The 12,052-nt window shown below is 41.5% G+C and overlaps 1 protein-coding gene across 2 annotated transcripts in view; it reads right to left on the reverse strand.

Annotated features, from left to right (window-relative positions):
* Window positions 1-12,052, reverse strand: part of aasdhppt (aminoadipate-semialdehyde dehydrogenase-phosphopantetheinyl transferase) — an 81,672-nt gene that overhangs the window by 29,577 nt on the left and 40,043 nt on the right. For both annotated transcript variants that reach the window (XM_038817657.1, XM_038817658.1), the window contains exons 3-4: window positions 10,781-10,902; window positions 7,708-7,869 (exon numbers count right to left, since the gene is read on the reverse strand). In XM_038817657.1, the coding sequence (XP_038673585.1) occupies window positions 7,708-7,869; window positions 10,781-10,902 (284 nt within the window). The remainder of the gene's footprint in view (window positions 1-7,707; window positions 7,870-10,780; window positions 10,903-12,052) is intronic.

The following is a 12,052-nucleotide window of genomic DNA, read 5'->3' on the forward strand; positions in this document are numbered from 1 at the left end:
CCTCATTGTCCGGGCCATTGAGTATAAAAATTGGCAAGTCATTTTGCAGTTGTATAGAACCTTAGTTAGGCCACACTTTGAGTATAGTGTTCAATTCTGGTCGCCATACTACCAGAAGGATGTGAAGGCATTAGAGAGGGTGCAGAAGAGATTTACCAGGATGTTGACTGGTATGGAGGGCATTAGCTATGAGAAGAGGTTGAATAAACTAGTTTGTTCTCACTGGAACGACGGAGGTTGAGGGGCGACCTGATAGAGGTCTACAAAATTATGAGAGGCATAGACAGAGTGGATAGTCAGAGGCTTTTTCCCAGGGTAGAGGGGTCAATTCCTAGGGGCATAGGTTTAAGGTGCGAGGGGCAAGGTTTAGAGGAAATGTACGAGGCAAGTTTTTTTTTTAAAAACAGAGGGTAGTGGGTGCCTGGAACTCGCTGCTGGAGGTGGTGGTGGAAGCAGAAACTATAGTGACGTTTAAGGGGCATCTTGACAAATACATGAATAGGATGGGAGGGATATGGACCCTGGAAGTGCAGAAGATTTTAGATGATTTGGAGTTGGGGACCAAGGGCAATGTGTCCAAGTTTGCAGATGACACTAAGATGAGTGGTAAAGCAAAAAGTGCAGAGGATACTGGAAGTCTGCAGAGGGATTTGAATAGGTTAAGTGAATGGGCTAGGGTCCGGCAGATGGAATACAATGTTGACAAATGTGAGGTTATCCATTTTGGTAGGAATAACAGCAAACGGGATTATTATTTAAACGATAAAATATTAAAGCATGCTGCTGTGCAGAGAGACATGGGTGTGCTAGTGCACGAGTTACAGAAAGTTGGTTTACAGGTGCAACAGGTGATTAAGAAGGCAAATGGAATGTTGTCCTTCATTGCTAGAGGGATGGAGTTTAAGACTAGGAAGGTTATGCTGCAATTGTATAAGGGGTTAGTGAGGTCACACCTAGAGTATTGTGTTCAGTTTTGCTCTCCTTACTTGAGAAAGGACGTACTGGCACTGGAGGGTGTGCAGAGGAGATTCACTAGGTTAATCCCAGAGCTGAAGGGGTTGGATTAAGAGGAGAGGTTGAGTAGACTGGGACTGTACTCGTTGGAATATAGCTGAAGGGGTTGGATTAAGAGGAGAGGTTGAGTAGACTGGGACTGTACTCGTTGGAATATAGAAGGATGAGGGAGGATCTTTTGGAAACCTATAAAATTATGAAGGGAATAGATAGGATAGATGCAGGCAGGTTGTTTCCACTGGCGTGTGAAAGCAGAACTAGGGGGCATAGCCTCAAAATAAGGGGAAGTAGATTTAGGACTGAGTTTAGGAGGAACTTCTTCACCCAAAGGGTTGTGAATCTATGGAATGCCTTGCCCAGTGAAGCATTTGAGGCTCCTTCATTAAATGTTTTTAAGGTAAAGATAGATAGTTTTTTGAAGAATAAAGGGATTAAGGGTCATGGTGTTCGGGCCGGAAAGTGGAGCTGAGTCCACAAAAGATCAGCCATGATCTCATTGAATGGTGGAGCAGGCTCGAGGGGCCAGATGGCCTACTCCTGCTCTTAGTTCTTAATACATGAATAGAATGGAAATAGAGGGATACGGACCCTGGATGTGCAGAAGATTTTAGTTTCAATGGGCAGCATGGTCGGCACAGGCTTGGAGGGCCGAAGGGCCTGCTCCTGTGCTGCACTTTTCTTTGTTCTGGTCTACAGTTTCTGGCAGATTCTCCGTCTCTGCCTGTTTTCAAGCTGTTCCAGCTTCAGAGGTAAATTATCTGTTTCAAAGCAACTCCCAAGCTAACCGTTTCAGTGAAAAATATGCAGATGAAACCAAACAAAAGAAAAATCTCCCACACCGATAGAGATTTAAACCAATGATCTCCAACATTACTTCTCTTTGATCTGAAATGCATATGGATACTTTAAGATATTCCCTCAACTGTTGCTTTCAACCTTTTCTTTTATATGGGACCCACATAAATAACTTAAATCCCTTGTTGAGTCAAGTTTAGACAACTTGTCTCTACCAGAAAACTCAAACTGTGCCACCTATTGTTTAATGTTTTCACTGTTCCATTTATTTATCTTTTTAAAAAACATGGACTATCATTTGAATGGCAATTACCCTAGTCCTGCTTAGAACCTTCCCAAACCTAGTGATTCCGTTATCTTGCGTTTAAAAGTTCAACCCAACTAAAAATGACATATGGATCATGGAATTAGACAATTTGCAACAACTGTCAATAATACTCTGCAGATGATTGAGAGAAGACTGATGGGGCAGTAATTAGTTGGAATAGATTTGTCCCACTTTGTGGTCAAGACATATCTGGGCAATTTTCCATATAGTTGAGTATTTGTCAATACTGCAGCTGTGCTGAACATCTTGGTTAAGGGGAAGCTAGTTCTGGAGCACGAATCTTCAGTACATAGCATGGGGCCGGGATTCTCCGAGCCCGCGCTGGGTCAGAGACTCGCCGGGGGCGGGGAGAGCGCGAGAATCTCGCCATGCCTCTCGGACGGCGGGCTGCCGATTCTTTGGCGACCGGAGAATCGGCGGCAATTGTGCCCGTGCGGTTACCGCGGCGCCAGTCGAGGCCCGTTGTAAGCAGCCCCCGTGGCAATTCTCCGAGCTCGATGGCCCGAGTGCCCGCTGAGTTCCGCCGGTGTGGTTTACATATGGTCCTGCTGGAACTTCAGCGCTCTGGCAGCGGGGGCTGTCCTGGTGGGGGGGCAGGGGGATCTGACTCTGGTGTGGGGGGGGGGGGGGGGGGGGTGGCCAGGCCCACGATCGGGGGCTACGGATCAGCGGCCGCGCTTATTCCGGGTGGCGGGGGGGGGGGGCTATGTTCCTCCGTGCCGGGCCCCTGTAGGGCTCCGCCGTGTTGCCCGGGTGCCGGAGCGGAGACGGCAACCATGCGCATGCGCCGGCTCGGAGCCAGCCGTGGCCCGCATGCGCGGACCCTTGCCGGCCATGTAGGGCCGGCTTTCGGCGCCAGAGCAGCACACAGCACTCTGGCGGCGTTCTAGTCCCGAAGAGGAGGAGAATTACTGGGCCTGGAGGCCTGTTGACGCCGGCAACGGCACTTGGCCGCGATATCGGTGAATCCTGGCCAGATGTTGTCAGGGTTCCCTAGCCTTTGTTAGATTGAACGGAGAAATTCTGCTTATACTTCATTGCAGAAGAAAGCATCTTAAAATTTGATGCAAACATGGTCTCGTTTAACGTTAACACGATCTGGCTTTGGAGAGATTGAAAAGATATATTCACAAGGACATGAACTTCCAACTTGCCAGATGGGTAATTTTGTTGGATCCCCGATTATTTTACCAATCAAATAGATGCATTGCAATACAAATGTATTCAAAAAAATACACTAAAAGGAGCATCTGAACACGAAAATATCTACTCAGAACTACAACAGCATTACACAGAATTACACAGGGGCTGGTTTAGCATACTGGGCTAAATCGTTGGCTTTTAAAGCAGACCAAGGCAGGCCAGCAGCACAGTTCAATTCCCGTACCAGCGTCCCCGAACAGGCGCCAGAATGTGGAGACTAGGGGCTTTTCACAGTAACTTCATTTGAAGCTTACTTGTGACAATAAGCGATTTTCATTTCATTAGGGAGAGACTGCACTAAATAAATATAGGATGTTCGCAATGGCACTGCAAAATGAATTAAATTGGGGGATAAATGTCAAAATTGCTTAAAAATAGATTGATGAATTGATAGGTGTGTTACACATCAACAGAATTAAATAAAAAGCTGCTGTCTAAATTTCACAATCCACATGATTTAGGAGTAACATTTTTTGTGGTGATTGAAGTTTTAAATATAAGAGAACTGAATAAAAAGCAGCTATCCATGGAAATAAATAAATGAACAGCAGACTTCAACTGCAGTAATAGTGGAAACATTAGACTCCCACTGTGTAAACAGTGGGCTTGTTTCCCTTTGCAAACATGGTGGCTGGCAAACAATAGTGTGGTTTCCGCAGTTAAGTTTGGTGGCTGGAATCTGCAACTACATGTAGATTCAACGTGGATTCTTTTTAAACCATTGATTCTTGGTATACTGCACAAGATGTCCTGTTTTATTAGCTAACATTAAGTGAAATGTAACACTGAATACCACTCAATAACTGAAGGAAATTGCTGTCTTTGAGATTCATTTTGAAAGCAAGTTGCATATTTGTAATGATATTCATGCTGATGAATACTTTTGACCAATCTCTGAAAATTGTGCAATTGTCATAATATCATAAAATTTACATAGAATTTACAGTGCAGGAGACCATTCGGCCCATCAAGTGTGCGCCAGCCCTTGGAAAGATCACCCTACTCAAGTATCTAACACATCTTGAATTGAAATAAAATCGGTAAGTGTTGGAAAAACTTAGACAGTCTGGCAGCATCTGTGGCGAGAGAAACGGAGTGAATGCTTCAAGTCAAACATGACTCTTTTTCAGACCTGCTGAGTTTTCCCCAGCACTTCGTTAGGTTTCCAGCTTTTGTATTATTTTGCTTTTATTGCACCTTGAACTGATAGACATGATTTTGAAGGCTCGAGGAAAAAGCATTCACTTTCAAGAATAAAATAATACAAGTTATAGAATAAAAGGTATAGAATAAACAATAATGGGATTTGCAGTGAATATTCTAAATTTCTATAAAAATCTCTTACAAAGTCCAAAAAAATAAATTTTCATGTTCCCTGTAATTAAAATAACCATTTCATCTTGGAATATACAATCAAATCAATAACGATGATATAAATGTCTTCATCCTGAAAGACATTTTACAAACATTTTACTGAACCCCACATAGCATTTGTTGCCACACGATGATGTCAGAGTGCCAGCAATTGCAAACTAAAATAGGCAGGAAATTGGAAATGTCAACACAGGAAGATTATATATATATCCAAATTGTCACAGTTTATTACTGGTGAATATAAATTATATTTTCTGCATGGTAATGTGTTTCCTGCAGAACAGCTGGTCTGATATTAACACATGATAGCTCTGTGCAAACGTTCCTTCTCTCCATTATACTTAACTCGCTTCCAATATGACTGTGCCAGCTGTGGCTCAGTGGAGCACTCTAGCTTCTGACTCAATGTTCTGGGTTCAAGTTCCACTCCAATGACTTGAGCACAAGATCAATGCAGTACAACAGGGCTGCTGCACTGCCATTTGGGTGAGACGTTAATGCACTCCGGCAGATGTAGCAGATACGTGACACTTTTCAAAACAAAAAGCAAGGGATTTCTCTTTGTGGTTCTGTCCAAAGTTCTGCTTGCTAATATCACTAAAATAGAGTATCTGGTCATTGCTGCTTGTTATGCACAAATTATCTGTCTCAATTCCTACGTTACAGCAGTGAATACACCTCAAAATAATTGCCTGTAGAGCACTTTAGGATGCTCTAAGGTTATAGAGGTAATACAGAAATGCAAGTTCTTTCTTTCCTTTTCAATAAATTATTTTCCTTTCTCAAAAATGTGTTTGCTATTTTAGCTAATTGCTTGGGCCAATTTTCCCTTTATATTTAAAGTATACATCTATCAACAATGGAAGCATTCAAACTCAGGAAAACTGCAAAGGCAAATGGATTTTCATCTCCTTTATTGCTTTTAGCAGGCAAGGACCTTCATTTAACAGACAAAATTATTCATAAAAATTATACACTCACATGAAATCATAATCCTTATAAAATGTTTATATTAAAAATGAATTGCTGGTTAGTGATAGCCCATATGCTTTAGGGGGGAAAGGCCTATATTTTCTGTTAGGGTGATAGTTTCTTTAAGAAATAGGTTTCACCAGAGTATGATTTCTGATAAAACAGCTGGCTTCCAGTAAATGATCATGTGACCAAGATGCCTGGGAGATAAACAATAGAGAAACAAGTCAACATGGGGTAATTACAAGGGTAAGATTCTGTGTTCAAGCAGTTTAGATTGGAGAACAAACTGGCTGCAGAAAGAAAACATTTGAGAATTCAGTTGAAATTTTGGGTATTGGCTAAGAGGTGAAACCTTTGTTGGCTGAATGATTCGCGACAGTGAGTTGGAAGTCTGATATAGATGAGCTGAGAGGGAGAAAGAGAAAAAGGGAGAGAGAGAGAGAGAGACATGCAAAAGTACATAGTTAAAGAATATTATAACCAGTAGAGTCCTGACTTGAAGTGGCTATGCTTAATTTGCTAGTGATACCTGTGTTGAACAGGAAGTTTACAAACACAGGATGGTTGAAGGAGATTTGAAGGGAAAACCTTGTCAGAAGTAAATGCAAGGTTCAAGAAATCTCAACCCTTATAAGAATCTTTGAAGTAATACTCAGACCAAGCGATTAATCTTCCAATTTTTGATAAGTATTGGACTTGAGTTATTGGGGTGCAAGTCTGATGAATGTAGAAGGAAGGGTGATTTGACGAGTAGTTTAGATAATAAGTAACTTAGTTAATCATACATTTATTAACTTTAACATAATTGATAAGCGTGTATTTATTATTGTTCATGTTCTGATTGCACAATAACATTATTTTGGTATAGACTGTAAACCGTGTGCTTTTATCCTTTTAGTACACACCTGGGTTTTCAGTTTCTAAACTGGTCTCTCCTGAGATCATAATATTTATTGATTTGCATCACTGAATAGCACATCACTGATATGTCAGATCTATTAAATATCCACAAGTTTCACGTTTGTGTTCTAAGTAAGCAAAGAAGAGGGGCAGCACACTGGCACAGTGCGAGCACTGCAGTCTCACGGCGACGAGGTCCCCGGTTCGATCCTGGCTCTGGGTCACTATCCACGTGGAGTTTGTACATTCTCCCCGTGTCTGCGTGGGTTTCACCCCCACAACCCAAAGATGTGCAAGGTAGGTGGATTGAACAAACTAAATTGCCCCTAAATGGAAAAAAATTAATTGGGTATACTAAATTTTTAAAAAAGCAAAGAAAGTTTTCATAATGTGGTCTTATTTAATTTAAACATGTTGCAATTTAATATCTTGGATTCAATAGCACATCTAATGTTGAAAAACATCCCAAAGCATTTCAATGAAGAAATCATTAGAGAAAAATGGATGCCAAACAAAAGAAAGGAATAGTAGGAGCATCAATGAGATGATCTTTAAGGTGAAGAGGTGGCAGAGACCGAGAGGTTTAAGGAAGGAATTCACAGCATAGGGTCTAGACAGCTGAAAATATTGTCACTATTGGTGAGGCGAGGCCAGAGAAACCAGAACAGGAAAAGAGGAGAGGACATTTTCAGAGCTGGAGATAGCAGAGGTTACTGACATAGGGTGAGGAGAGGTCATGGAGGGATTTAAACACAAGGATAACAACTTTAAATTTGTAGTGTTGGGAGCCTGTGAGTCAATGTAGATGAGAGGCGTAGAGTGTGGGACTTCATGCAGAATAGGAGACAAGTCGCAGAACTTTGGATGAGCTAGAGGTAAATTTGTAGCTGAAGCGGAATTTAATCATACTTTTACTGATAATCGAAAGGTGAAAGGCAATAGATACCATTTATAAATCATCGATTAATGTCAAGATGGAGTGCACAAAGTGGGAAATTTTTTTTAAAAGCTTCCATCCCTCACTCTCTCAAGCAAATAGTCGGAATCAAAGATCTTCAATAAGGTGACCATTCATAAAAGTCAAGTTACTTTGTTTAATGTGTATTATGTAATCTTACCTCAAATGTCCATGCTTCTTCCTGGTCTCCATCCAAAAACATTATTGTTTCCTTGGAGACCTGCCCTACGTGCATATGTAATGGTGATGCATGGAACTCAATTCTCTGCAGATTAAATCCTACTCCAACTCCTATAGCCTTTAAAAAGCTTTCTTTCAAAGCCTGGAAAGTAAAGAATTGAAACTTGAAAATATTTTATTTTTTCTAAATTGAAAATAAATTCTATATAAATAAACTCTGACAGCAAAGGTGAATCTTAAAGTAGCATGAAACTATTTTGTATGCTCTGCCTGGACCTGTATTTTCAGATTTAAACTGATTGTAGTGTTTTTTTTGATGAACAAATTAGGTGTGTGGTACTCTGAAGGTAGAATCACCATCTCATTTGTGAAAGCCATAAGGCGGTCTTCTCTCATAGGCCTTCTGAACAGACCATGTATGAGGATGTACAAAACAAATAGCATTTTTGCCCATTATTTTTGCAGTAATATAATAATCTTTATTATTGTCACAAGTAGGCTTATATTAACACTGCAATGAAGTTATTGTGAAAAGCCCCTGGTCGCCACAAAGGTTAAGTGGGGGTTACTGGGTTATAGGGATAGGGTGGATATGTGGGCTTGAGTAGGGTGTTCTTTGTAAAGGCTGGTGCAGACTCGATGGGCCAAATAGCCTTCTTCTGCACTGTAAATCTATGAAACATTGGATGCAGGAGACAGAGGATGTCCCAGAGAGGTCAAGGGCAAAATCTATTTGGCTGGAATTAAGGAACAAAAATGATGCAATTACATTGCTCATTGTAATGGCTAGACCACCAACTAGTGGGAAGGATTCAGAGGAACAAATTTACAAGGAAATTAGAGAGGTGCATGAACTATAGAGTAGTTATAATTGGCAACTTCAATTATCGGAATATAAGCTGGGATAGTAGCAGTGTAAAGGGCAAGGAAGGACAAGAGTTTCTAAAAAGAGTGTCCAGGAGAATGTTCTACCACAGTATGTTTCCAGTCCAGAAAAAAAGGAGGCACTGCTAGACCTGGCTCTTGAGAATGAGGAGGGCCAAGTACATCAAATGCCAGGAGTACATTTAGAAGACAGTAATCATTGCATCATATGGCTTAGGTAGACTATGTAAAAGGACAAATAACTATTCAGATTAAGAATAATTAACTGCAGAAAGCCAACTCTAATGGGGCAAGAACGATTCCAATTATCTGTCCCAAATCCAAACGCTGCCAGGAAAAACAGTAACTGAGCAATGGGCTACCTTTAAAGAAGTGATAGGTTGGAAACACGGGAGGTTCTGTGGCAAGGTATGAAGCATCCCTGCCTCCGAGCCAGAAGCTCCAGGTTGGTGTCTCACTCTGGGATTTCATGGCCATGGTTCATAACATGAACGAATAGATTGAAGATCAACTTGCAAATCCGTCCAAATACCTGTGGCAGGCAGCAAGAGCAGGACTGTCTTCTGGTCAGTCAGAAGGTAACAGCAAACCATTGCGGTACATTGACAAGCATAACCATGGAAGTCCATGGATGCCATTGCCCTTTTAGGGTATGGTACCTGAAGAGAGCTCAGCACAGTCAAGGGATATTCTTCCCACAAAGGGAAAAGGTGGAGCAAATTAATCGAGAGATGGAGATTATGAAAGCAGAAAGTCATAGCTCATGGAATAATAGGTACAATAGCAACGTGGATGCAAAATTAGTTGAATGACAAGTGGTTAATGGATATTTTTCAGATTGGAGGAAGGTTTGTAGTCCAGTTCCCCAGGTATCAGAGTTAGAACCCTTATCTTCCTGATAAATATCAATGACCGAGACCAGGGCACAATTTCAGAATGGGAGGATGATATGAGAATTGGAAGCACTGTGAACTGTGAGGAGGATGGTGTAGAACTTTAAAATGGTATCTACAAGTTGATGGAATGACCGGACAAGTGGTAGATGAAATTCAATGTGGTGATTGAGAGACAATACAAAATATAGAGTACAATTTTAAAAAGGGTGCAGGAGTCAAGGGGCCTGGTTGTATATGGGCACAAGTCATTGAAGGTCGCAGGGCTGGTTGAGATAGTGCATAGCAAAGTATATGTGTGGGTTTCCTAAAGGAGCACTGGTTTCCCATCTCAGTCCAAAGATGTGCAGGTTAGGTGGGGTTATGAGGATAAGGTGGGACAGTGGACCTAGGTAAGGTGCTCTTTCAAGGCCAGTGCAGACTCAATGGGCTGAATGGCCTCCTTCCGCACTGTGGGGCCGAATCTATGTATACGATCCTAGACTTTAAGAGGGGCACAAAATGTAAGAGCAAGGAGGCTTTGTTAAACTTGTACAAAACACTAAAATAGGCCTCAATTGGAGAATTGAGTCCAGTTCTGGGTACCACACTTTAGAAAGTTATGAAGGCATTAGAGAGTGCAAGAAGGGTTCACAAGAAAAGTTCCAGTGATGAGGAACTTCAGTTAAATAGATTGGAGAAGTTGAGATTGTTTTCCATGGAGAAGATAAGGCTGAGAGGATCAAAATCAAAAATTGCTGGATAATCTCAGCAGGTCTGACAGCATCTGTGGAGAGTGAATGGAGCTACCATCGAGTCTGGATAACACTTTGTCAAGGCTGAGAGAAGATCTGACAGGGGTATTCAAAATCTGGACAGAGTAGGTAGAGAAAGACTTCTCCCATTAGTGAAAGGATCGAGAATGAGGGGACACAGTTTGAAAATAATTGGTAAAAAGAATGGGAACAGGAAGAGAAACCTTTTCACACAGCATGTGATTAGGATCTGCAATGCACCGGCTGTGTGTGTGGTGGAGGCAAGTACAATCGAGACATCCATGAAGGAATTGGATTATTATGTGAAAAGGAGGAAAGCGCAGGGTTAGGGAGAGAAGGCAGTGTATGGCACCAGGTGAACTGCCCATTCGAGGAGCTGCTGCAGACATGACTGGCCAAGTGGCGTCCTTCTGTACTGTAACAATTCTGTAAGTTTTAATCTAAAAGTTGTAAAATGGTATTTTAATGTGTATGTAGAAACTAGCTAAATTAAAACAATTCTCTTATAAATAAAACATACCCAGTGTCTGTGAAACATGACCAGTTGTGCCCATTCATCACCTGCCATTTTGATTGTATTCCATTCGTGATCTGTGAATTGTCTATTCATAATTCGGAAAAACTCTGTAACCGAGCTGCTGCCTGTGAAAGAAGTCGAGAAGAAAACCTCCCAGTTATTCCACCACTAAAAATATATTGAAAACAAAAGAAAATCACAGCAATAAAGAATTTCAAATGGTATGGCTAAATAGAAAACTCTAACTTAAAGGAAGTGATATTGTTCAAGGTATACACATATCCAAACAATTACAGATTTTATAATTGTCACATTGTTTCCCTGCGCAGCGCCATTTGTATGACATAATTAATCATTTAATGTTGAGGTTGCGTTCCTGCAAAGTGTGACTTTAAATTAAACATTAAGCAAATTAGATTTTCCAATTATAACCATCGTAAAAGTTATCGCTTCATAGGACCCTACAATCAGAGAAAAAATAAAACACAGAGAACATAGAACAGTACAGCACAGAATAGGCCCTTTGGCCCTCGATGTTGTGCCGAGCTTTGTCCGAAACCAAGATCAAGCTATCCCACTCCCTGTCGTTCTGGTGTGCTCCATGTGCCTATCCAATAACCGCTTGAAAGTTCCTAAAGTGTCCGACTCCACTATCACAGCAGGCAGTCCATTCCACACCCTAACCACTCTCTGAGTAAAGAACCTACCTCGGACATCCCTCCTATATCTCCCACTCTGAACCTTATAGTTATGCCCCCTTGTAACAGCTACATCCACCCGAGGAAATAGTCTCTGAATGTCCACTCTATCTATCCCCCTCATCATCTAATAAACCTCTATTAAGTCGCCTCTCATCTTTCTCCGCTCTAGAGAAAAGCCCTAGCTCCCTCAACCTTTCCTCACAAGACCTATCCTCCAAACCAGACAACATCTTGGTAAATCTCCATTGCACCTTTTCCAATGCTTCCACATCCTTCCTATAGTGAGGTGACCAGAACTGCACACAATACTCCAAATGTGGTCTCACCAGTGTCACGTATAGTTGCAGCATAACCCCGCAGCTCTTAAACTCAAGCCCCCGGTTAATAAACGCTAACAGACTATAAGTCTTCTTCACAGCTCTGTCCACTTGAGTGGCAAACTTCAGAGATCTGTGGACATGAACCCCAAGATCTTGGTGTTCCTCCACATTACTCAGAACCCTGCCGTTGACCCTGTAATCCACATTCAAATTTTTTCTACCAAAATGAATCACGTCACACTTATCAGGGTTAA

This window comes from Scyliorhinus canicula, chromosome 14 (assembly GCF_902713615.1).
Source record: "Scyliorhinus canicula chromosome 14, sScyCan1.1, whole genome shotgun sequence".
Classification (NCBI taxonomy): Eukaryota; Metazoa; Chordata; class Chondrichthyes; order Carcharhiniformes; family Scyliorhinidae; genus Scyliorhinus; species Scyliorhinus canicula.